This window comes from Aptenodytes patagonicus, chromosome 13 (genome assembly GCF_965638725.1).
Source record: "Aptenodytes patagonicus chromosome 13, bAptPat1.pri.cur, whole genome shotgun sequence".
NCBI lineage: Eukaryota > Metazoa > Chordata > Aves > Sphenisciformes > Spheniscidae > Aptenodytes > Aptenodytes patagonicus.
In genome coordinates, this window is record NC_134961.1 from 6,857,040 (window position 1) to 6,883,521 (window position 26,482).

The following is a 26,482-nucleotide window of genomic DNA, read 5'->3' on the forward strand; positions in this document are numbered from 1 at the left end:
ACAAATTAAGGCAGCAAAGGGAGAAGGAAAGAGGAGGAAACTTGCCTCACTACATACAATTTCCTGCCAGTTTTTTCTTCTTCCTCCCCAACCTACTAATTTATTGCTTTTCAGCTTAGGTGACCTCTTCTTTCTCCTACCATTAAATGGAACGATTTTGGCTTATCAAACCCCAGGACCACTGAAGCAAATCACATTTCAGATTTGCAGTGGGCCAGGTCTGTGTTGGAAGGTATCATTTTTGCTTTGTTCCTATGTCGTCCATCCCCGCTGCCCCTCCCCGGCCATCAGAGTGCAGGAACGGGAACCTAGTACTTTAAATGCATATCCGGTACAACTCTACGGTGATTAATTACCTTCAAGTCAGATAGTACACACAAACACATTTCCTCTTCCCAATGAAACTTCTCAACCAGTCACGGTTTAATTACTAAATGAGAACAACTGTATAATCCAAGAGGAGGACAGAATTACCCATGTGGTACACAGCTATTATCTTTAACCAGCACGTGGGCTTCAAGTTACAGCTGAATATTGTTTTGTTTTTTAAAACTACATACAAACTCCCTTGACATCACAATATTCTTGAAAACCAACTCAGTGCTACACACAGTGGCACAAATTCCAATTTGCAGTGTTGGTCTTTGTTTCGTCAACAGGCAGCATGGTCTTGCTACAGCTTCGGACCAGGAAATGCTAAAATTCTCCAAATAAGTCTAACTGTTCTCACACCGGTGCTTACATCTCCTTTATCTACCCTTAGTGCTGAGTTACGAGCAATGCCACACAAGAAATGCTAATGACAGCACTTCCCATAAATGGAAGCTTTCAAAAATGTCTTCTCCTTCATAAAGAGCACGCACAAAATTAGAGCACTTGGGAAGATACCTTCCCATAGCTTCCATTATCTCTACTGAAATGCCAAAGCACACGCAGGATTTGAGAAATACAGTTTAATGAGTCACTTTTATTAGCAGTCAAATTCATAAATCTTACATCTTCAAGAATACCCTTGGGAGCCAAGTAACCAGCAAGCTGGAAACAAGGGGTTGTTCTACGGCATTAAGAAAGTTGGGAGCCACCGAGAAGAAATGCTACAGCTGCAACTGATGAAAGGAAAATCTTGCCAGAGGATGATATATCAAGCACAAGATTTGAAGAAGGTGGATGCTGTTTGGTTTTTAACCACGGAAAAATACACTGAACAGCCTTAGGGCCCAGAACTTGGGACTTTTTCTGATTTCATGCTTGCAGTTTATCACCAAAAAAGAAACAGATTACACTTAGAACAATGAACTGTAGTTGGCCCAGCAGCTATGTAGGTGCCTCTAATGCCACCACGAGGAGGAAAAAAAATGCATTTCATTATTAAACTTCAAAATTTTCATCAAGAATCTCGATGGTGGTGCACTGAATGCCAATACAAATTCCTTTGAAGCACTTTATAGCAGAGGTCATAGAATCACCAGCCTGAAGCAAAACTGACAGAACTAAGCTGTTAGTCTTCAGGAAAAAGCTTCCATTTGCACAGAAACCCCCTGCCCCCTCAAAAAAGAAAAAAATCCAAAGCAAACAAAAAATAGATCCAGCTCCAATTCCACAGATGTAGCAAGTTTAACACATACTGTGAGGAACCATCAACTTTCTTATGCAAAGGAGTAACTCCCCAGACAGACTTTGGCTAACCTAGAAAACAGCACACTACACAGGCAGCAAGACACACACACGAAAACAAACAAGCAAAGAAGTGGACTTAACTGCTCTTTAAGATGTGAAGCACTGGATCTTTCACTTCAGAAACAGATTCCATGAATTTAGCATCAAAAGCTTATGAAACACAGTGAATATTTAAAATGGTAACCTCGATTTTTTTGTTTACTATGAAAATCTCTATTTAAACAATTTAATCCATTTGGCCTGATGGTATACACATCCCATTTCACATTTCACTAGGAGCAGTTAAAGACATGGTAATTCAAATCTATGGCCTTCCTAACCATAGCACCCTGCCTAAGTACTCTATTAAATACCGGCAAGAGTCTAAACCCATGACACTGGGCACAACTAGCAGTCAAAGCATGAGCATCCCCTCAGTCTGAAACAAGTTGGTTTTGCTGTACAAAGATGACAGAAGCTTCACTCTTCTCCTCTTCCTTAAGATTCAAAACACACACACAAAAACCCAGCTGCTTAAAAAGCAGCAACAGAGTCCAACTTCCATTTGTTTCTGCTTGGAAATGAGTTAGGGGAACGTTAGTTCTAGAGTACGGGAAACAATCAAAATGGACTAATATACTGTCGTTATCAAGCATGACACTGTACGTTGAGAAACTTCAAAAAGCTCAAAGTTTTTGCTTTTTAGCAAAAACTTTTAAATAAGCATTCCTTCTGGCAGTTTATTCTTACCAAATGATTGCCATGGGTCAGAGGCAGTGGCTGCAACTGTGGATCCTCCCCAGGGATCAGTTTGGTTTGCAACAGCAGGAGGTCCCCAAGGTTCTGTTTTCTGCGGGGCCGGTGCCGACGAGGGCAGGGCATCCATTAGGTCCAACAAAGTGGTATGCTGAGGGCAGGAATAATCTGAGCTTTAATCAAGAGCATTACCAATCTGAAGTACAAACCCATGAGAGTGAAGAAGCAATTTTTTTTTTTTCCTTTTACACACCTGCATTGACTAGTAGTTTGAAATTTAACCCGCATGGAAGAAGCTTTAAGATACACAACAAAGCAATCCCAAAAGCATAAAAGAGCTCAGTATTAAGCTATTTTGTGTTACTGTATTTCAGCTTTTGGCAGCATAACCGGGAATTTCTTAGTCGAAGGCACTACCTCCTTCTTTTTGGGAATTTTAATTGTGTCTCTGCGACTCTCCTCCAGAGCCATCTGTAATCTCAGATCATCTCCGCGTCTGAGGCGCTCCTCCTGCAAAGGAAATCAACACTGTTGATATAGACCATTAGCCTAGACTGTGCTGCTTGCTCCCTCCAGGTGTCTAGCCCCCTTGGCAGGACACTGCCAGGGAAGGCCTGGGCAGTACTCCCTGCCACCCTAGGAGTGATGTGCACCACAGGCACGCGCAGTGGGATTGCCAGGATTATTTGCTGTAACTTGTACATAACACAAGTGAGGAAAAAAAAAATTTCTTGTGATTCTTGCCTCAAACAGAGGTCAGGAGCACCCTGACCCTGTAATACCAGTACAACAGTGTGATCATAACATCCATTTCACTGACTGAAATTTACCCTCATGTTGTTTTACTCCTAACGGGAAAGGTATAAATGAAACATTCTTTCCAAAAATTCAGTTACAATGCTAGAAACACCACAGAAATGAAAGACAAAGTAAATATCCCATCTTTACATTATTGTAATGTTTTTGAACATTCAAATCACCACTGAAGGACACAGTGATTTAAACTTTACTTTTCCTGGCTTTTGTCAGCTTCCCTCCACAACTGATGCAACTGTTATAGAGAATGCTAAGTGAATCAATCTAGCCAATTCCATGCATATTTTGTAGGTTTTTAACATCTGTAAACTGCCATGTTTGTGGTACGTTCAACTACTTTAAATATCTTTGCTTGCATCACGTCTTTCAGAAGTTGACTAATTCCCCAGCTGGTATTTCCCTTGCAATGTTTTAAGCTATTTCAACTGATAGATTTTGATTTTTATTTTCTTTAACTTCATTGCTCAATAATGACAAAGTTTACTGGGTGATAGCTTCCCTTTCCAAGCACAGAGATACCAATGTCTAACATACAGCAGTAAGCTAAAATTGTCACAGGAAGCCTCTAAAATATTACAGACACTCAGCAGGCTGATTTGAATTTTCACTCATAGCTGAGATTCAACAACTTTGTTATATGTTAATATGCAGTAAACTTTATCCACAATTACAGAATTTACTCCAAAGTCAGAATGAACCTCCTAAGAATTACCACAGTAACATAACCTGTGTGATAGATTAGGAGCCAAGTTATTTTAAACCAGGTTCTTTATAAATTCTAGTACTTTGTGTCAGGTCACCCTTCTGTTCCAGACAATCTCACCGAATGAGCAGATCATTCAAAATTTCATTGTAATCAGAATTCACTGACATTTCTTATGCTGGCCCCATTAATGAAGCTTTTCAGGACTAGTCATGTTTTCAGTTCTTCCTAACTGAAAACATCTTCAAGTAATGTGATGATTAACATCCTCCCACACAAAGTCTTCTTGCAAAGTGACTGTCATCTTCCACTAGTCTCAACAGCTCGGAGGCTGCAGTTACTTTAAAAAGAAATTTAAAAAAAAAAAAAAAATTAAAAAAAAAAGAGCAACGTCTTCCAAAATGGCCTTTCTCTCCCCCTTTCCACCTGGAGCAAAGCCAAGCTGCCATTAAAAAAAAAATAAACCAACAGGATTGTAGTCTCTACTATGAAAGCATGGACATTTTGGAAAACCTACACGGGAACTGACCTGCTCCGCCACTTCCCGGCTCATTGCCAGCGCGAGCTGTAGTTGGAGCTCCTCTTCTCCACTTGTCTGAGGCCGGGCCTGCTCGAGCTCCGAGGAAACTCGAGGGGATGTAGCTGTTGGAGACAAAACCCAGCAAGTTTAACACCAAACAACACAAAGATATAACAGGTTTGTTTATTCCTCTGACAAGACCACCCCACTTTCACACAGCCATTCTCAAAGGTCCCCAGCACAGCGACAGGCCCCCCGGGTGCCAGGGGCCACCGAGTCGCCGACCACCATCGGCTCCCTGAACGGTCAGAGATAACCTCAGCCTCGGCACGAGCTTTAACAAGCCAGAACAATTAAGCAGGGAGAACTTTGCACGGCAGTTCAATTGCTTTAAAAGGAAAAGGTTCCTGGAAAACAAAGGCTTTTTGTGTTAGTGGGGTTGTAATATCAAGAAGTATCACCAACGAATGCTGGATACCCTGTCCCAGCATACCAGAGCTTCGGGGGGCAGGACACTAACTATAGAATTAATCATTCAAGAAAATGTTTGTTGATATTTCTTACATCTTACAATGTCAGTAAGAATTTGCTCAGAGTTGGGCAATACCAGGGTAAAATTAGATACCACCCACTTTTCTGTAAAATAATACGGTCTTAATGGGACAGATAAAGAACGATTCTTAACTGCTAGGCAAGCTCAGAGACCAACAAGCCAGCTATTCATACTCAAAATTTACAAAAATACTGTATCATTCTCTGTTTCAAAAAAGAAGTTTGGTAAATATGTTGGGGGGTGGTTTGTTTTTTGTTGTTGGTTGGTTTTTCTTTGGATGAAGACCTCTAATTAGCTAAGTAGCAGCTGGTAATCTCCCTCCCTCCTCCCCAAATAACAGTCAAGCTTGACAGCTAAAATGCACAATTTCTCAATACACAAATATTCTTTTACTGATGTTTTCACTACAGTAGCATGCAGACATTCCCATCCAAATGGGACAACACTAATAGGTTTATCACTATACAGTAATTAAAAAATTGTTGTCCTCTCTTTCAGGTAATTCTCTAGCATCCACATCATTTATACAGAAGTTTTATCTTACTTTGGCAAAGAAGTTTGTATTTAGTGGTTGGAATGATAATTAGTTCGGCAAAATATATATTGACATTTAATAAAAAGGAACGATATTTTTAAACTATGATGTCAAGCTCAAAGAAGTCACGTTTCTTCTTAATAGATCAGCTAGGCATGTAAAAATTAGATTGCCAAATTGTAATTTTTAAAAAACCCCCACTGTTTCAGTCGCTACTTGAATCCTCCAAGTATTTCCCAGTCTTGTCTCCCCCTAACTTTTAGGCCAAAATGACATTATAAAATAAAAAGCGGTACCTTCTCTCTCATCCAGCAGGCCAGAAGGAAGGTGACTCTCCATAAACGAGGAATGACCTTTCCTTTCCACCATACACCCAATGTGCCATCCCATTCCACTCTGTTTCTAAAGGGACAAATCAATTTACCACCCAGAGCGATTCCTTCCACATTGTGCTGATCCTGAAGCTTTCAAGCCAATCAGACAACCTCCTTATTTCACATGAAGATGTTACTCATACCTCAATTCTATTACTTTTTCAAACTTTCTCATATAAAGTATCTAAATTTAGCCTGCTTCATGAGTACTTTTTGCTCCAACAGTCACAGACAGGCTCTCCAATATATTATAGACTATTACAGACTTAAAGTAGGAATAAACAGGGCATCAGATAACAGGATGGCGGACAGCATGGAAAATAGAACCTTAAAATGTTTGTAAAATGTGAGTATTCTTAAATATGAAAATAAAGAGAATTAAAAAGAAAACAGGGTAAAACTCAACACGAGGTTACCAAAAGGTAGCCCATGTCAGAAAAACTGAGATCCTTCTCTGATTTGTCCGTCAAAAGGAAAAGCAGCGAAGTTAATCTGTGTGGACTCAGCAAAGCATTTTATGATGCTAAATAGGATGTTACTATTAAACAGAGGGTAGCATAAGAACTGAAATAGGTAAAGAACCAGTTGAAGAAGAGATTACGTCATACTGCCTACCACCAAGGAAGTTTACTAACAGTTTCTCAAGAACTGGCTTTAAGACCAAGCTTAAGAAAAATTATGTAATAAACAAATGCAGGAGGTTATGGGAAAATGCAAAGATAATGCTAAGAATTGTCAAACTAGAGGGAGAAACAGGAATATTAAAAAAAACAGATGACTGAGAAGGGAAATGGGATGATACAGAGAAAGAAAAATCGTTTCTTTGATGACCACCTTCTGCTAATTGGGGGCATCAACTGCAAGTGACAGAGATGTAGAGAACTTTCTTCAGCACTAAAACACCCGGTAACTCCCAGCCCCTAACCTAATACAGCTATTACTAACATTAGCACTACTGCATCAAAGTATTAGTCAGAATTCATCTAACATACCAAATGCAATTCTAGTCATTCAAATCCCAGACAGACAATTTCAAAACAGAATGGATGTGGAAACGCTTCCCTTCTGAGTACAGAGAATATTTTATGTGTTCATCTTTGCAAAAAGAAGATTGAGCAGCTCATGGTTGCTAAATACATGAGGCTTGCAAATACTATGGAGTGAGAAAAGCTATTTAAGATAAAGGGGCAAGAACTAATGGTATAAATTGACCGTTAATAAATTTAAGATACAAATAGAAAGAAGTGGCTTTTCCAGCAGGAATTATAGAAGGAAAGAGTCATAACTGGTTTACAAACAGAGCTGGATAAGCATACAATGGGACACCAACATAGTCACCTGAGAACAGATGGCAACTGGACTATGATCAGGCAGGTACCTTCTGGTCTTCTGTTTCTTTAACTGCAATTGTGGGGAAGAATGTGATTTCCTGCACTTTTTGCGTAGGAGTTTTTCCATCTCTGTTGACATAACTACATTCCATAACAACTCAGAAGCTGATGGTAGAATGGCTTTAAGATGATGTGAAATGGGTTAACTCCGTTGATTTTCCTCCCATTCCCACATGAAGGACTACCTACTGAAAAGTGCTTACCAGTTTCAGCTTTTAACAGCGCACAGCATTTTTGCACTAAAAAGCTGCAAGAAGCAGGGATTGCATCCTACTCCAAGTGTCTCACTCGCCCTCCCATGGTGGGTGCTCGCCTCCCAGCCGCGCACGGGAACGGCAGGCTTGCTTTGGCAGAGAGCTACATTACCTCACAGCTCCCAACAGAGCCCAGCATTCAGAGGCTCCAGGATCTGAACACAGATAATAAGGGGTCTCACAGATATAGCTTATTTCTTTTCACTTTTAGGCTTTTCAGCAATTTATTCTACTTGGTTTTATTAACTCTAAAAGGCACTTTAGAGCTCCTTTTACAAAAAAAGGAAAAAATTGTCAATTTGAAATTCTTCCTTGGGCCTCACATTAAAAAACATTGATAAAAATGTTGCTATTTTACATTTAAACTTCTGCAGTGGTTATAAAACCATCTACAATAAGTAGTTGCCAGCATATTTTTTGAAAAAGGATTAAGGGAAATTCAAAACACTGTTCTTGGTAGTAATCCGACATGTTTTATCCAGCAACTTCACTCCTACATTCCCGCAGCACTATAACTGCTCTTCTATATTGCCCTCGTCCTGCATTAACGTTTTAGTTGCAAGGATCTAGCATAAAGGTTATTGCCTTAGTAACAGTATCGCTGCCACACAAAGAATCTCTTATCCCACAGCACATGACAGTTAACTCAGATGTTTATGTAAGATGGGACTCAATAGATCAATTCTGACCTGCTAAGCCCTGCTTTGTTGCTGCTTTGAGAATTTGGAGATCCCAGCACCCCTAGGCCGCCCAGGAGCAACTGTGCAGGTATCTGCTTCTGCAGGGAGACATGCCACCGGGCCGTCTTCTCAACAAGACTCTAGCTGCAGTGCAAGGAAATAATTTCCAACCTCAGTTAATCACTAAAGCAGGATCCTGCTCCACCTTCTGTCTCTAGTACAGGCTATGACATCCTTCATACGTTATCTATAATTTACTGTGTTTTGGCTATATGAAAAGCCCTCTGTAGACGTCTATACGTTTGGTTAAGTTAGTGAGTTAAAGTGTATAAACAGCACACAGCTAGAAAGCAGAGTCGTTGCCCATGTTAACAATAAAAATCAGTCCCAGCATAAAAAAAAAAAAATCAGACTGGGTATTTTCATTCAGGAGCACATGCTTGGTTTTTTGGATTGGTTTGGGTTTTTTTTTTAAATGTCACCCTAGACCAAGTGATGGCACAGAGTGGCATGCAAAATAAGCCCCAGCTTTATAATTTGCAGGTGGCATTCTTAAGAGCAGAATTCAGTTTTTAGTCACATTTGTTCAGAAAGAAAAGCTGCTTCCTCACTCAATCAGTACGCCTACAAAGGTAGACAAAAGCAAGGCTGACTTGAAAAATTAGAATAATATCAAGGTAAGAACTTAGAAACTGATAGCAATTCACTTGGGAACCAAGCGGAGATCCTATTTGTTAGTCTTCAAATGAAAGACTATTCAAATAAAGATGGGATACTTTCAAAAAGCCAATCTAACCTCTCAAATTATGAAAGGGCATGCGCAAACTGCTTAATCTAGAAGGAGTTGTGTAATCCACCTTTCCATTGGGAATTAAAGAGATCTTTCAAATACAAGAAGAGAATTAATAGCACCTATTACTGCGACAAGGTAGAGCTGATCAGCCTTACTGCGTGATTTCTAATTGCACTGAAGCAGACAGAGCGCTTTTGAAATTCATTTAATAGTGAACAAATCCTTAAGGCTTGTTTTGGTTAAAGAGCATTTTTTTCTCTCAGGTGATCCCTACGCTCATCTTAATAGACAGATAACTTATTGCAACTACAGAAGCCTGGTTACACCAATGGCATCTCCCACCTTTACTTAGAGCACCAGAAAAATATAAGTATGATGATTAAATCAAGTTGTCAAGTGACATCTGACATAACACAGGAGTCTACCAAATTCCTTCAACACCTCAAACTACAGAAATTACCCACACAGCTCATCCAGATTCACTGCTGTACAATATGCCATATATTCCCTGACTAAGATGGAAGGCCAGAGATGTATTCCAACCTGCAAAGACGCAGAACAGATTATTAAAAAAAAAACAAAAAACCCACACCAAACTTTAAAAACAGGAGCATTCTGAATTTCCTATAGTGTCAAACCCGAATTAGTAATTCCTCTGAATCATTTTCTACTGCAAGCAAAAGGAAAGACAAAGCTGAAATAGGTGAATGAACACAAACTTGCCGACAGTTCACAAAACTTTTTAAATAATGAGCCAACTTAATGTGAATAGTCACTGGAAGTATTAAAACTCATTATTTCAGCTAAAGAAAATTGCTCCCAAAATCTTTACAGGTAAAGTTAACAGACTTCGCATTTCACAAGATCCATAAAAGCCCTTTTCAGTCCATCTTTCACCAATCTTTTATCAAATAGGTTGTATGTATAATGAATCAGATTTCTCAGCCAAGCGGCCTACCTCCAGGCGAAGTGCTCCTCTAAAATCAGGTCACACTGTGCACGTTGCGTTGTTCCCTACTCTGCCGCGTTTGTGTAAATGAAATTGGGACATTAAAACACACACCAGTCTTGCTCTGCCAACATTTCTAAGTGCAACCAAAACCTAAGGCAGCAGATGGCCAAAGGAAAGGACATGTGTACAACCCAAAACAACACAGGTAGGTCCTGGTTTAGGCGTAATAGGATTGGACCTCTTTAAAAAGCGGGGCTTCAGTAAACTTGGTTTTAAAACACGAAGGCAGTACAGGGAGAGGACCAGCATTTTCCAGGGATCCTTCGAAGCTGAAACTAATTCAAACACACTATCTTCCGGGGGCAGGGGTGCCAAGGAATTGGCTTTGTCAGTCACTTCCCTCCAGGTAGAGTATTTTTCCATCATTTTTCCGACTCCCGTAACCACCCCAGCCACAAGGAGCTTGCTTCCTGAGCAGCCACAGCTCAACTGTGACAATCCGGATAGGTCCGCTAAAGACAACACAACTAACCTGCTCCCAAGACGGTGTAGAAAAAACAAGGTAATCCGAGTCCCTACACTCCTGCCCCGTCTCCTAAGAGCTTCTGCAGGCCCGAGGTGCTCGAGCACAGCGTTTTGCAGGTACTCTAAACTGTCTGCCACACAGCAGTGACTGTGGGTTACGCTTCTGCCATGATGACGACTCCAGTGTAGCAACAGAGCAGTATTTCCATGTAAGCCCCTGCTGAAAGAACACTTTAAAAAGATAGTTACTAGATGAAGGACTTTATCAAGACCAGTAAACTCTAACAAATACACTCCCAGGCTTGGAACAGCATCACAGTTCAGACTTAAGAGGTCTACATTAAGAACAACCTACTTTTCCCCATGCAGCCATAAATCCAGAATCCTATTTAAGTGGTCATTGGCAGCTGTAGATGAAACAAGGCTAGGAACAAGAGGCTGAAGTTTTCAAAACTGGGTGACTAACGTCTAGCATAAAGACAATATTTAGACACGAAGCCAGATTAGGGGTGGGGAAATATTGCTCCAAAAGATTTCAAATACTGACCTCATATTCCTTCCTCTCCCCAGTAGGTTTAATTTCAGCACCACACAAGAACATTCCCTTAACGCGAAATAAAACCCGGTATCAGATTTCATGCAACTCCATACAATTTACACATTTTCCAAAATAAATGAAAACTTTTATGTATGTTGCCATGGAATATTTAATAGCTCCTAATCTGAACATTAATTGCCCCTAGCTTAAAGTTAGAAGATAGCCAATTGTCCCCAGTATGTCAGAAATTGTTGACAAGATGGAGGTTGGGAGGAGCTCTATTTTTGCTTTTAGCTTTACAGGATCTCTCTCGGCTTCCATTTACAGATTACGAGACTAGATAGCAAAAACATACTAATACTTTTACAAATGTTTGCATCAACAGTCAGTAATATTCACATGCCATAATCTACTCTCTAGAATTATACAAGCTTTACAGCACAGAGATCTTCAGGACCAACAGAGTCATTAAGGCAAAGCTTTGGGGGAAAGGATTTTATTAAAAACTATCACGCTTCACCATTTCACTTTCCACAGTTTCTAAAGGACTGTTAGAGATGAGATGAAAATATCTGCAAGGAAACAGGGAAAATGTCCTTAGTCACCAGTGTGTCTTGCCTGCAGCAGTGAGGGACAACGATCAGTCAAGAGATCCTTTTCCATCTCAAATTCTCTCACACTATACAGGCTATCAATACTGCTTTTATTTTTTCATAAAGGATAAATTTGGGACACAAAGACCTGCAACTCTACAAGAAAAACCTTTCTGGCTCAACATCAAATACAAAAAGCAATTCTTATACGCACTCTCAGATACAAGCCTACACATATGCTTAAGAAGCTAGAGAAGAGCAGTAGTTTGAGCACTGCAGTGTTTACAGTCAATGCTGTACAGTGCAGCTAATTCAACATTCTGAAGAAACTGAACAAAAAAGGGTCCACTGACTTATCCAATACTGCACTTTTAGTAACTGACAGAAGGGGGAAGAGATCCCTCACGCACAGCCCCGACACATTATCCACTGGAAGTTACTTGTTCCCCTAGTGATCTGTCCTGGAGAAACTATTACGCTCTTTCAGGCAGCTCAGGCTTCTTTTCTTCTGCAAGAAAGTATTAAAAAAATGACGAGATTTTATAGCAAACACAATCTTATCAAGTAAGGGGAATGCATTCAGCTAAGAATTCTCAAAATCTGCAATCCCCACCCATTGCGTCTAGCAGGGAACAAAAGTACAATGTGCTAATACCAAAACACTGAGAGATGAAACATTTCATTTAGCTATGTTGGTAAAAAGGCTGTTACACTCTCCCAAACTTTATTTATATTTCAATGTTAATAAGACATGCGAAATATTTAGCAAAGAAGGTAGATGTACATTTTTAATAGGCAAATCTCATACTATAGATTGCAAATCTAAATGCCTCTGATCTCCTCTTCAAAGGCTCAGAGGAATGAAAGGCGATTCTACCAGAATATACAGTACAGCAACCGCATCTTAAAACTGTTATAAGGAGAGTATTTCCCAGGAGCTGAACATAACTTAATTCCTTTTACATATTTTACTGAACCCCTATTTTCAGAACAAAAGAAGGGTATTATTATAGAATAAAAGAAAACACAATGGATACAATCTCTTTCACTTTAAATAATGAAAAGCATCTTTTCTATTAAATTTAGAAGGCACAAGAATAACCCTACGTTTACGTAACAGATTAAATGTCTGGATTTTGATGAAACTCCTTCCTCATTTCCTAGGATAAAGAACAAAGCTCTACAAAAGTTTTCCATTATCGGAAGCACTTAGCACAGCTGTTTTCTAAGGTGCTGGTTTGCTTTGCTATACTCAATTAAACCATACAAGAAACATATTAAAACTTCAAAAGATACAGATCATAAAAAACTAACAACCGTCCATATTTTTGCTGATAGATTAAGTCCAGGAGAGTCCACAACAGAGCAGGACCCTAAAGGAAAAAAAGCGGCCTGAGATTTTTAAAGCTTCTTAGGTACATGCTTATGGGGGAGGAGAAAAAAAGATTAAGAAATCATTACCTCAAAAGCAATCCTGCAAATAGAGATACACAGCTAAGTCATACGCGGGCAAATGAGAGTATCCAGTAAATCAACTTTGTACTGAAAGAATAACCAAACTTGCTTCTTGACATCTAGTCCCCCATCAAAATTCTTAAAGTATCTAAGGAACAACAATTCAGAAACACACCCTGCATTGCTCAATCCTTGCTGTGAGGAATAGTTTGAAGCCTCTGGTAGCATTTAACATGACAAACAATAGTTACATGCACTAATTAAAGTTAAGAGCTGGTGAAGAAATAACCCTGTGGAACAAACCAAAGGTGTGCTCAGCATACCTTAGTGACCATTATTTCAGTTCATCAGCATAAGTTAAAAACAACAACATTTTAAGCTATCTCCAAAATTAAGAATTTTTGTTGTAGTCGACAGAGGTCTACAGACCTCAAAAGAAAAAAATGTTATTGTTGTGATAACAATATACATGTTCTTCTTTAAAAATTCACACTGAATCCATGCTCAAGTATGGTTATTACAGAAAAACTAAGATGTTTGTTATTCCACTGCTAATTAAGAGACAAGATAAAAAGCCTCATACCTGGAAACCTTCATGCACTTTTTTTGAACCCTGCATCCTAAAACTATTTCCTTCTGAAAAAAATAATTTTTCCTGCTCTTCTCCATAGCTTTAAATGGACGGAGATTTTCTTCATCCTAGCTTGATTTGTCCTGCTACCTCCTACTGCCTTCCACAGAAAATGTCTGTACATGTCAGGGGTACTGACACCATTCACGTATTTATTACTTGAGAAGTGCTTTGGGACGCAGGACATGACAAGCTTAAGATTCTTAAAACTGGTGCTCAATCGATTCACCACACTGGCTCAGTTACAGTCCTCCACACACTATAAGCATTCATTTAAAGAAAAGATTTTCCTTCAGAATTAGACCACAACCACTGACATTCCAGCCAAAGCAGCTTTCATCAGATCATTACTTATATTAAGAAGGATTTAGTGCCAAATCAGGCCTCTTCCTAACATGACAGGGAGTTCCCCCAAGCAGTGGATAAAGAACCCATTCTTCCCACATCATCGTATTTTTTTTAAAGAATGAAATATAGTATTTAGTACTGATACTTGCATACCAAATGCTGATAGTATAAATATTTAAACACTGACATATTCAAAGAGTTACTCCTCTAAGAACTGCTGAGCAAGCAGTAAAGGAAATTAAATACCAATATTCTTCCTAAAATAAAATACCAGCAACAAAAAGAAAATATCTAGCAAAATGATCCAGGAAATACTCTGTGTTTCTTATTTTTTCTTGAATTATACTTAACAAAAAAACCTCAACACAACAAATTTTCAAGCACTCCTTTTAAAACTAGAAACAAATAAAATCCATTAACATTCTCCCTACTGAGGTTGGGGGCCTATCACATCAAACATTGGAACATGTTCACAAAAGCAGCTTGACAATGCTACCTTTAGGAACTGACAGTAAACAACTGCTTTTTAAATTGATTTACATCAACACACACACCCTCTCTCAAAAACAAACGTTTAACCAGTCATTTGAAGAGACATTAGTGTCGCGGAGCAGACCTACAAAGACTCAGCCACTGCAAAAAGCCCCTTGCAGTCAGCATACTAATCCTCCTAGCAGGCACCACTTACTCTCGTGTCTAACAGCAAATCAGAATACAAAATCTCTCAGAAGAAAAGGAAGAGCAACTTCTTTTCTGTGTGTTTGCTTGTACTTACAGCCATGGTAAGATGCTGGGGATCCTCCAGACTTTCCATATTCTTGCTCTGAGTAGCTGGTGGATAGGTTTGGCTGACTGGAGCCTCGGCCGAAGGTGATCTGATTGCTACCCACTCCGGTGGCCACCTGAGCCATGCGTTCTTTGGTCTTCAGGGCTTGGGCCCTCTCTGTCTTGAGTCGCTCGTCATCCTTCAGAAGAGACACTAGCTGCTTGGATTTCTCCCTCACATTGATGCCCTGGTCTTTACCATCTCGATCAATATACTGAAAATCTTTCAACGTCTGGATAGCAAAAATATTCTCTTTACACTGCTGTGCCACTCTCTCGGAACCAGTTTTAATCAGGTAATCTAACAGAGTAAGGGCCTTGTATACGTGTCGCCAGTTCTTGCCATGGTCATTCAGTCGTTTCCAGATCATGCTCATAATTTCAGAAAAGGCCACAACATTGTAAGTCAGATCTGCTATTTCAGTCATTAATGAACTGGAGGGACCCCAGGGGTCATTAGAGGTCGCTTCCCGAACTTTTATTTCGGCCTCTGAATAATTGTTCACAATGTTCTTCATCTGCCGCCTAATAGACGAAGTCGTCATTTTTATTTCCCTTTTTAACAAGACAGATTCCAGAACACAAACAAAAAAGGGCTATATTTGCTCTTCTATGAACGTTTCGGAACTGTGAAGGCTCCGTATCAGTGGCTTATTTGTAACACGTTCCACTACAATCATTTCCTCTCTTCAAGAGAATGACATGAGAAAACGAAAATCATGACCTAAGTAAGGAAAGAAAACAAAGCGCGTTAGTTGTGTCTTTAATTATTCCTCCATGGAAAGCAATCTACATACACTTTTGAGAAATTTTGCTAGAGCTAACTGATGAATTTTCTCTCTGAATTTCTTCAGGACATCTGATTTTGAAAACAACTTGCTCTTCTCACAAGTAATATTAAATATTGAAGATTAAAAACCTGAACTGCTGAACAAGACAAAAGCAAGATGATATCCATGCTGATGGAAATGCAAAATTTTAAAAGCGAAACAGAAACAAATTCCAAGAAATGACTTATGGATTTAGTTCCCAACAAGGTAAAACCTACCTAGAATTTTTAATCACAGAAATTACAATGCTAGCTTGCAGAGCTGAGATGAAACTACATTAGAAATTCCGTGCTTAGCAGCCATTAGCTTCCCTCAAACAGTTGACAACTGCAGTCTGCTACCATTGCTGTAGGAATCCGCGTACTGAGAGGATAGCAAACTTCCTAAAAATTAACCAAGTTTTTTCTGAAACCTCAGGTAAGTTTAAAGCACGCTCAATTTCAGGACAGAGATCTTGAACAGTCCTCTGCATTCAGTTGAGGCCTAGGGAAGAGAAATGAGCACCAGAACAACACACTCCAACTCAAGGTGACCTTTAATGCTAAGCACATTAGAAGGGAATTTTTTTCTTCCCAAATGCATTTACTTTGTACAGTTGACAACACTCATCAGATCTACAGTTTCTGCTCCATGTGTCTTTCACACAGCACAGAAGAATTTTTAATTATATGAAAATGGAATTGTAAAACCAAAATGACTGGCAAGAAAACCCAAGGACAAGCTCTGGAGCTGGAATGCTGTTTCAGTTATTTATTTCAGGTCACTGTTTCAAGTAAACAGAGGCCTATTAAGCTTTAGAATACATTACCTGAGTAAACTGGCAGATTTTGCTATTACATTAACACAGTTAGAATAGTCTTTGATATTCAACAGTTGCACGAACACTAAGCATTGATTCTGTAACGGAACTTGCCACATTAATAGAGCTTGCACATTCAAGATGTCCTCTAATAACATTTCTCCAAACCCTCTGAAGGAGCAACATATCATTTGCAAAAGACAGGGGAGAGAAGTAAAGCACAGATTTCGAGCCTAAAATTGTTATCATTCTCAAATTACTATTGTGCCATTTAGAATGAAAGCAGAATTAAGCGTCAACTTGGACAACACGCAGGTCTATAATGACTTTCTCAGCATAAAGGCATATACCCTTCCTAGAAAACCATTCTGGGCAAGTTAAACTACCACAGAACAGGTCCAATGAGTTACTGTATTTTATCTTGTTCCACTGAAGTTAGTTTTTTTTTATTCTGCCAACAATTATTATGACATCATGGAAAATTAACTTTAAATGAGAGCAACACTAAACTTCAGGTAAACTGCATCATCCTGGTGTTCTCCCCCAATATGTAAAACCAGCTGTAGAAGAATGTCGATCTGTTGTCAGATGGCTAGTAGCAACAGGAATAAAAAGGGGCATCTTCTCCTGGGGCATTTCCAGGTTTGTGAATTATAAACCCAGCATGTGAAAAGGATCCTATACACACATTCCCAGGTGCTCACGACTGCTGCTTCACTCCAGAAGTTAACGTTGTCCGAATCTGCTGGTTCACCTGCCCTTGTGATCACTCTCTAAGGTGAGGCACCAATAAATAAAATAAAAAAAAACCAACACCCCACCCCCCCCCATCTTATTTAACCTAACCCATTTCTTTTTGTCAGTAATAGATTAAGGCAAGTTCACAGACAAAGCTGAAACAAGGAGGTGGTAGCATCTGGTAGAAAGATGGTCACAAAGAACTAAGAACAGACTGCAAGCAATAACCTCTTAAGCTGGTAAAACTGGAGCCAGCAGAGGATACAAGTGCCAGCCTAATCATGAACACAACTATACTGATGATATGGATCCCAGATCAGAAAAATGCAAACTCCCCCATAAGGGCTGAGCTTATCACCCAACCAGAAAAGCAGTAAATAACACAAAAAATCAAAAACGAGAACTACGAAACCTCCTAAACTAGTTAGATAAAAAGTCCACCAAGCCCAACATCCTCAGACACAAATCCGCATGTCAAGAGTATCAGAAAAGAATATATATATTCCCTTGCCTTATATTACCAGCAGCTTAGGCATCTTAGATGCAACCTGTGGTGGAGGCTCTACCAGCCAGCAATGGGCACACACACTCTACCAACCCCTTTTCTGAAGCCACTTGTATTTCCCGTTTCACCCTCACCAAGTACGCAACAGTGGTGCAGTGACCACGCTACACAAACAAGTACTTCAGCTTACTTGGACATTTATTCCCCAAGCTGTAGACAGGGGGCATGCTTTTTAAGAAAGAACAAGTCACCTTCAGCTTCTTTATGTCACTCATGATTTTACAGAAATTGGCCATCTCCTTCTGAACTGAGGATCTCGTGAAATTCAATCCCTCTATTTAGAAGCTGCTCCATTATCTCCGATCATCCCTGATGTCTTTCCATCCATCTATTACACTTCCATTTCTTGAGATATATGCAGTACCAAGCACTCTACATTTCAGATTTGGCAGTAACAGAAGTTTATATCACAACACAGTCATTTACTGCTTAGGATTTCCCATTCTTTACTAAATACTTTCTAAAAAGTCTACTTGCCTTTTGGTAGTTGTGCCTCTACTCGTGCACATGAAACCAGGGTCATTTCTTCTCCCTATGCAAATGCATTGAGGCTATTTCATCTGCCATTTTATCACTCAGCAGATCTCAATCTTTCTCCCTTCCTTTCAATTAAAGGTTCGTTTCAAATTTCACAAATTTGGTTCAATTTGGCCACCTTATTATTTAGAAATGAACTAGACAAGGCAATATTTGCAAGAGCACTGATCTCTGGCAGGACACTTCACTGGGAATAACCCTTCACTGTGAGAACCAACCATTTGCTCCTAACCCCATTTCCCATCTTTTAACCCGCTGTAAATCTATGAAAAACATTCTTGTCTTATGAGAGTTTTGCTTCTTTAAAGGCCAGGGATGAAAGGCCTTACCAAAATATTTTTAAAATTCAAGTACGCTATACAAGCAAATGCCTCACCTATGTGTACCTCCCCAAGCAAAGAAAAAAAGAGAAGTTTGTTTTGTTACTTGTTACAACTTCACAAGCTTTTGAAAAAATCATTTTAATACCACACATGCTATTTGGAAAGGTAAATCTTACAGTACGTGGGAACACCTACTAGTCCTAAGTAACACCAGCTTTGGCCAGTGAAATCAATACCTGAAGAATTAATCATAATCACAACATAAGCAGGCACACGGACAATGTGTGCAATTTCGCGTGCCATCCCAAGCTAATTGTAAACCAGCAGCAAACCCAGTAGCCTCCCAACCCTCCAACCGCCTCCCCTTTCTCTCTCTTGCATCAAATCCAACAATTACACAGCAGCACAGTACAACTAACCAACTTAAAGTCTCGTAGAAAATTAGCTTTTTAGCACTGGTTTGTTTTCTGTTGAATCAGTGAGCTGATCAGGCTGCACAGCGACACGGTCACAAGCTTTACTGCAAGGCAGACTGTGAGAAGAGTAAAAATGATCCAACCCTGGCCTCACTTTTGAAGGAGCTGATTAAACATAATATAAAGCTGTCAAGCTCCAAAAAACAGCACCAGAAAGTGAAGAGCCTTCATTACTGCCCAACTAGACCACACGCACTAGGAACCGTGCGCCTGGTTTCAGAGAAGAAACCAAACGAACAAAGGCAGGACCCAAGGCCCTGCTGTGCTCTCCATACAGGCTGTAGCTAAACGGAGGAAAAATATTCCTGGTTTTGCCGTAAAGCGCGGGCAAGAAGCAGAATAAAAATTATAGTGTCACTGACCACAGAAGTGGTTTGGAGAGAATCCCGTATTTGGGAAAAGCTTAGATTTATGTTTAGGATTTATTAGTTGAATTACCAACAAAGCTACACCCCAAAGCAAGTGAGCTTGGAGTACGTACGTATGCAGGAGGCCACATTTATGGCAGCCCTACTCCCCAAACTGGAAGCTTTGCCAGGGTGAGGTTCTGAAGAAGGTTACTAGCAGAGAGTAAATCTGGAGTCGTGCTTTGGAAAAATAAACGTAGAGCAAACATTTCTAGAAGAGAACACACTGGATTAAGCGAAATGAGCATTTTTCCACTCTTCCAGAAAATTAAAGATTTCACTTGTTATTCCGTAGTAGATTTGAAAACCATCAACCCATTAATGCCGGCATGATTCTTTACCCTCATACCTTTGATTCATGAAAACAAAGGCATTTAATGAGAATCACATGTCTATTTTTTTCCTTTTCTTGATGGAAAGGCATGTTTTCTAATCCTATTCTACTTTTAACCCACTGAAGACAAATTATTCTAACTTCATTTTACTCTATTAAAAACGCAAAGGATGAATGGGGTGGAGAGATGATGGATTTTTTTATTCCCCCCCCGACCTAGTTGTACCAACATTCAAGATAACTATTTTGGCAGTAGCAGTAACCCTCACTGAGAACTCTGTATGCCTTTCAGTATCTGCTTTACAAACTCTCTGCTTCTATACCACACAAAGGAAGCATTTTACTTGATTATTACAGGTCGCGGAACACCGTAACAGCCTATCTTACGGTTAAAGAGATCAAAAAGCCAAATATCCCTACTGCATAAAAGCAAGAAACCATTTCTAATGCATGCTCAAATACTCACGTAGAAAGCTTAGATTTTTTTTCCAGAGGCCTCAGTGAATTAACTTCTCACAACAAACCACAAGGAAGTACAATGCACTTGCAACTTCAGCAAAAATCTGGGTTTTCATTTTTAACAGCACAGTTGCAAAGAAAGCAGAAAGTAACACTAGTTGATTAAAGCTGCTATTCCTCGCTAACAGCAGGAAAAAAGGCGATCAGCTTGAACAGATTTCTTTAAAAGGTTAAGCAGAGAGGGGAAGAGGGAGTTGTTGGTCTTGTTCAGTTTAGGTGAGCCTTCCTCATTTTCTCTCCCCTGGTCCCTACAAGCCATTTTCTCTGCTTTATACGTAGCTTGTCAACTTTAAATAGATAGAAAAGGAAACATACAATTCTGTAGACAAGAATGCAAAGCTTACCTGTGCTATCAAGGGTAACCTGGAGGGGAATACCCCGTTTCCTTTTTCCTGTTCCAATAGTTTCATTACACAGATAACCCTGATGAATTCTCATGGTGCTTTTTTAGATATAGTGTGCAGACAGAAAGGAATTCTTGACTGAACTTCTCAACAGCTCTCTCACAAGAGATTAAATTCAGTAAATGAAAGCTACCTGAGGAAACCATCTTTAATTTGCTAAGACTAACACAGAAATGAGGCCAAGCCACAAAGTCCTCAACAAACTTAGTTCAAAGAAAGAGCCATACAAAAATCCACCTATATACAGGCTTTCAGCAGAATCCATTCAGATCTCTGGAATGTAAAACTCAAACCAGGGTTTGTCTGCACTGATAAAATGCCCTTCATATCAAGCCTGAAGGTAAATATATACATAGCGCAGCTAAGTATGGACCGGAAATATATTAAAAACCTTTAATATCAAGTGGGCAATAAAAAGTGTGAAAATTAACATTAAGCATAAGAAGTTTGCCAGAAATTTGCATAAAATTTTAATTAACAGTATGACAGACACATGTAAGTTAGACATTTACTGTAAGTAACATGCATAAAAAGTGAATTTTTGAAAACAGTTTTTAATTCAGCCATTCCATGATTTTGAGGCAGTCTCTAGAGACATCTTCATCTACATAAAAATATCCCCCCTTTCATGAAACATATGGAAAGCTAACTACAAGTTTTCATCCAAAAATTCACACTGCAATTACACAAAGAGATTTTTCTGGTCATCACTAGAAAATACATTCGAACAGCTCAAGCAGGTTCCCTTATTCAGTTCACAGGACAGTCCTCAACAGCTACGCTGGCAACCGAGAGACCGAAACGCTGCAATACTGGGGGCACAGGTGGGCTATCTCAAGCCAGCCGTGCTACTGAACAGCTCTGTATTATGAAAGCACATCCTCAGTATCAAGGGATCCGAACAGTACCATCCGGGGTATTTGCACCCCACTATAATTTCAAAGGAATGTAAATGAACTACAAAGCCTTAAAGAGCCACCAAGAGCCTCTCCTACCCAAGACGTGCTGAAGCAGCTGCTATGAGAAGTTCCAATGTGTCATAAAGCCAAAGCATGTGCCTTACCTCTAAGGTGCGAACACACACAAATAGCTAGAGATCTGCTCTCCTTGCTATCACGATGGAATGATAGAGGCAGGTGATCCTCGGGGACCTGTATTCCAGGATAAATTGGAGAACACAGGGCCTGGAGAGTGCTTCTTGCCAGTCTGCAAAGGATCAGGCTACGAGGAAAGCATTGCCAGATGCCGACTAAGGAAGAAGTTCCCCCAGACAGACAGACACTGACACCACACCTGTGCAGAGCAAAAAGCACACACTCAAACACAACCCCAATCGTAACAGTAAGTCAACTTCTATTTGCGGCAAAGAAAAAGGATTCCCATTGCCTGACACTGTAAACTCACATCCTACTTTTCTTGTGATAGCTCATCATGTGTACGAATCCAAACCCCCTGTGCTTTTAGAAAGTCTCATTTTCCACAAACAGGAACCAGAAATCTTTGACAGAAAAATTGAGCACAAGCCTTTATTTAAAATTCAGGAGTATAATAATCCAGAAAAAATGATAGCAAAAACATTTTTCTTATACTGGATCCCACACTGCTAGAGAAATTTTCAAACTTAATTCTCTTTCACTTTTTTTTTCCCCTATTCATAAATAATTCTTACAGAACAAATGGATGACCAGAGCACATCATTACACTGCCTACGGTATAATATCCTACTGTAATACAAACATTGTTCCCGAAACCAAACAGGAAGAGGGGCAACTGTACATTGTGGTCACTTGGAGAAGAGTACTAAGAGAAGCGAAGCAGCTTGGCACTATAAATAAAAGCCAACAAGTAGCACACTTATTAGCTCTCTCTTGCTATTGTACAGCAGAGAAAACAGCAATTCATGGGAATAAAACAGTAAAATGAAGACACTGAAATTACCATCAATGCCCTTCCTCAACCTTCAAAATTATTTAGGAAATGAGTTACAAATACAGATTGGCAAATGGTTTGAAGAACAGGGTTAACTCCAGCAGAAAGGTTTCATTTCCATTTTTCACAGCTTAAATGCTTGTCTTCTTCAGTGTAATTTCTGAGAAGAGGAAATGGTTCAAAATTAAAAGTTTTGGAAGCTTTCCACTCCCTTTTACAAATGAGAGAACAAGGTCAGCTTTCACAGACAGCAGGTGGCCAAATTATTTCTTTATTTAAAGAGTTAATGCTGAAAGATAATTCTCCTTCAAATTTATGCATATTCATGAATCCCAAGGTTAGTTTCTACACTGATTTTACAGTCATGCCTCAGACTCAGAGAGAGAGAAAAACTAACTCCAGCTTGTATGGCCATTTAGCTGTAAAATAGATTTACAGACACAAATTAAACTAAGTTTTCTCTATAACACCTTTTCTTACTACGTGTCTACTTAAATTACCAGGGCAGTATTTGAGCTCAATGGAGAGCTTATCTCATTACTCACAGAGTCTACAGAAAGGGGGGACAAGGAGCAGAAATCTAACTTTCATCTCGCAGCTGAGAACACGGCAGCACTACCTGGCCACTTTACTTCGGACCCGCCAAGCCAGAGTTGCTGGTGCTTTGACATTCGCAGTTACGTTTGACTCACAGCCCGCAACGCAGCTGGAATTATTGACAGCGTGGGAAGCAGCTGCAAATATGCTCTGAAGTGCTGCAAAAGGGGACAGCCTCTGTAAAAGCCATGCAGATCACCACAAACAATCCAAATCTGACCTACACTGGAGATCTAATTTTAGGATTACAAGCTTTGACAACATCTCTTTAAAAGTAACACATTCCTCCTTCTATGGCTGGGTCAAGTGTCATCGACAGTGCTACCTGCATTTTACGCAGCAGATCTCAGTTTATTTTTCACTAGTAATATGGCAAGTACCAGGTATGTAATGAATAACAGCATATTGCAGAATTACAAAACAGCGTAAGGTCAAGCCATTACACACTGAACCGGAAATTATAAATGCAAATTAATCCAACAGCAGTGAAAATACCTACCCAAATTCTCAAAAGGAATTTGTTCTCTGGGGATTACCTACTTGAATGAAAGCACTTCGTCTTTTATTCTCACAAACAGAGAAGGAAAAAAAAAATAATCACCACCCAATGTGTGCCTTAACAAAAAGGTAACAATTGGCAATAAATTCAGTTTACCAGGTATATTTGAGTAGCATTTTGAACTGAATTAAGGACAGTGGGAGACATTTCTCTCCTTCTATATTTTCATTTTGGAAGGGAGGAAGATATCTGATATTCTTGCCAGAGGATGTGTCTTAGAATCTATTACTAATTAGAAAAGTCCAGCCTTGTCACTTAGGCTGCTTAGTGTGACAGACAACTGCCAAAGGGAAGCCATTATGTCTTCTCTCCCAACAGCTCAGAGCCCTGACAGATCAGCTTGAACACAGGAGGAACTGCCAATAATACAACCTAAAAGCCTGCAAGACCACAAAATATTAGCTACATTCTTTAAGCCACAGGGTTTTCTCATACAATTGCAATTTTAAAATTCAAAACTGACAAGAACTACTATATCCATATATATCTGTGTTCATATATCAGACTTGATATTTCGTGAAGGTACCTGCTACTTACAATTACCCAATGATTTCATTAACTAAATTCAGTTTGCACTTTATTACTTATGAAGCAGACACCACCATGAGCAGTTTCTCCTATCCACCTACACACCACAGACATGCAACCACATTAATAAATTCAGTAGGCCAAAGGCAAATGCTCATCATGACAAAGATTAGGGGAAAAAAAAACAGTTTAACTCTCCACGTTAGTACTGCCAGAAGCCAAGAGACTAATTAATATTTTTACTTTATGACATGAATTTCTAATGAAAAGGATTGTTCACAGAACAGTGCAAGATCTGCAAAGCCATATCTGTCCATACATCCAAAACACTACTACTTTCTTCAGTTAAAACTGTTAAGTGTACTGGCTGCTACCACAAACTACAAGCCTGTAAAGAAAATGGAGATTGATTTAATATCCTACCTACATTCATCGATGCCCATTCACAGCATAAAACTTCAAGTGCCATCCCTCACAACCACCGTACTTGCACACTCATCTTGAAAAGTCAACGCATGGCCCTAATTCAACTATCATAACTGGTAACAATTAACATAAGGTTACTTTAACCCTCAGAAATTAAGCTACATGCAGTTGTATGCTCATGACTAATTAAGCTGCTGTAAAATTGTAAAGCAGGAAACATATATCCTAAAATCCTCTATATACCCTGCTGGAGGAACGTTTTGGCCAAAAAACAGGGTTTTACAGTAGGCTCTACTGTTCAGCAGTCAGGCTCAGAGAGGAACTGAGGACGCGGCTTCACGTTACACTTTATTCTCAGCTGGCTGAGGGCTGCTACCGAAGGCAGCGTCCTGCTCCTACCTGCTCTGCCGTCACATGCCACCTCCCTGCCCCTCACGCCAGATCTCGAGATAGAATCAGTTCAGTGAACTGATCTGACAAACCGGGGGAGGCGGGGGGCAGATGGATAGCTGGGTTTTCTGACAGATCAGGTCACCAGACCAATTAATCCCAAGGTCACTCTAATTACTTTAAAGTACACCACAAATACGGGAAGTAACATTCATTTCAACAGCAATCTACAGTTACATTTCACAAGGCAAAATGTAAAGCTGCACCTTGAAAGCTCAAACTGGTGGTAAAGTTAAAGATGACAGTTTAGACCTGGGGCTTGCCTTCAGCAGGTAACAGTGCAAGAACTGCAAACAGCGGGTTTTCTGGGAAATCGCCTTTTACTACCTAGCTGCTAGTAACAGTAAGACTCACATTCACTTTGTTTCATGTTGAAGACAGCCACAGAAAAGAAGAAAATTCAGTCCTCTACTCTTTAAAAATCGGCTAACATCTTAAAATCTTGGCCCCGCCCTTCTTACACACAGATTTTAGCTATCTGTCCCGCAACACTTGCTGTTCAGCTTTCCCTCTTATTCCTCCATATCTTTTATCTTTTCATACTGTACACACCACAGGGTTTCCAAAATCTTTTCCAAACAACCCTACCTCTTTTCTCTCTTCCTAACAGAGCTGTCTAACGTACCTAGCATCACCACCTCAGCAGGAAAAGCAATTCCATCCAAAGGAGCGGTACCGGGCAGAAAGTATGTGCAGCCAGAGGAGAGGGCACAACCACCCTGCCATCAGCAGCCTGGATTTAGACTGGGTGATGCTTACCATGAAACAGCACTCAAAAACACTGCCAGTCACTTTGGTCTACTTCTGTGCTGCCCCAGTTCGTGATTTTGAGCTATATTCTTAAGTTCATCTTTGATGGAAGTGAATCACTAGAAGACCAAAAAAACCCAAAAAACTCAGCACATTTGATATAAGGATTTTTCTTCATTATGCTACTTAAAACTTTCCAATTCCTTCATTCAGGCACTAATAGGAATTATCCCTATTCACAAATGCAAAGATTTGTTGTTATTATTTTGTTGATTTTTGTGGAATTAGGAAAAAAAAGTCTGGCTTGAAGATGCATGCCAGTGAATCCCACATTCTCCCATGCAGATATACAGAAATTTTCAGCTGTCATCATAACAATTCCTCAAGTTTTCTGAACCTATCCTTCAGCAGTA

At 39.7% G+C, this 26,482-nt stretch overlaps 1 protein-coding gene across 4 annotated transcripts in view; it reads right to left on the bottom strand.

Annotated features, from left to right (window-relative positions):
* Positions 1–26,482, bottom strand: part of EPN2 (epsin 2) — a 47,491-nt gene that overhangs the window by 10,007 nt on the left and 11,002 nt on the right. For 3 of the 4 annotated variants that reach the window (XM_076351242.1, XM_076351240.1, XM_076351241.1), the window contains exons 2-5: positions 14,849–15,622; positions 4,461–4,573; positions 2,830–2,922; positions 2,407–2,563 (exon numbers count right to left, since the gene is read on the bottom strand). In XM_076351242.1, the coding sequence (XP_076207357.1) occupies positions 2,407–2,563; positions 2,830–2,922; positions 4,461–4,573; positions 14,849–15,443 (958 nt within the window). In that variant the 5' untranslated portion in view covers positions 15,444–15,622. The remainder of the gene's footprint in view (positions 1–2,406; positions 2,564–2,829; positions 2,923–4,460; positions 4,574–14,848; positions 15,623–26,482) is intronic. The other variant, XM_076351243.1, reaches the window with a different exon arrangement.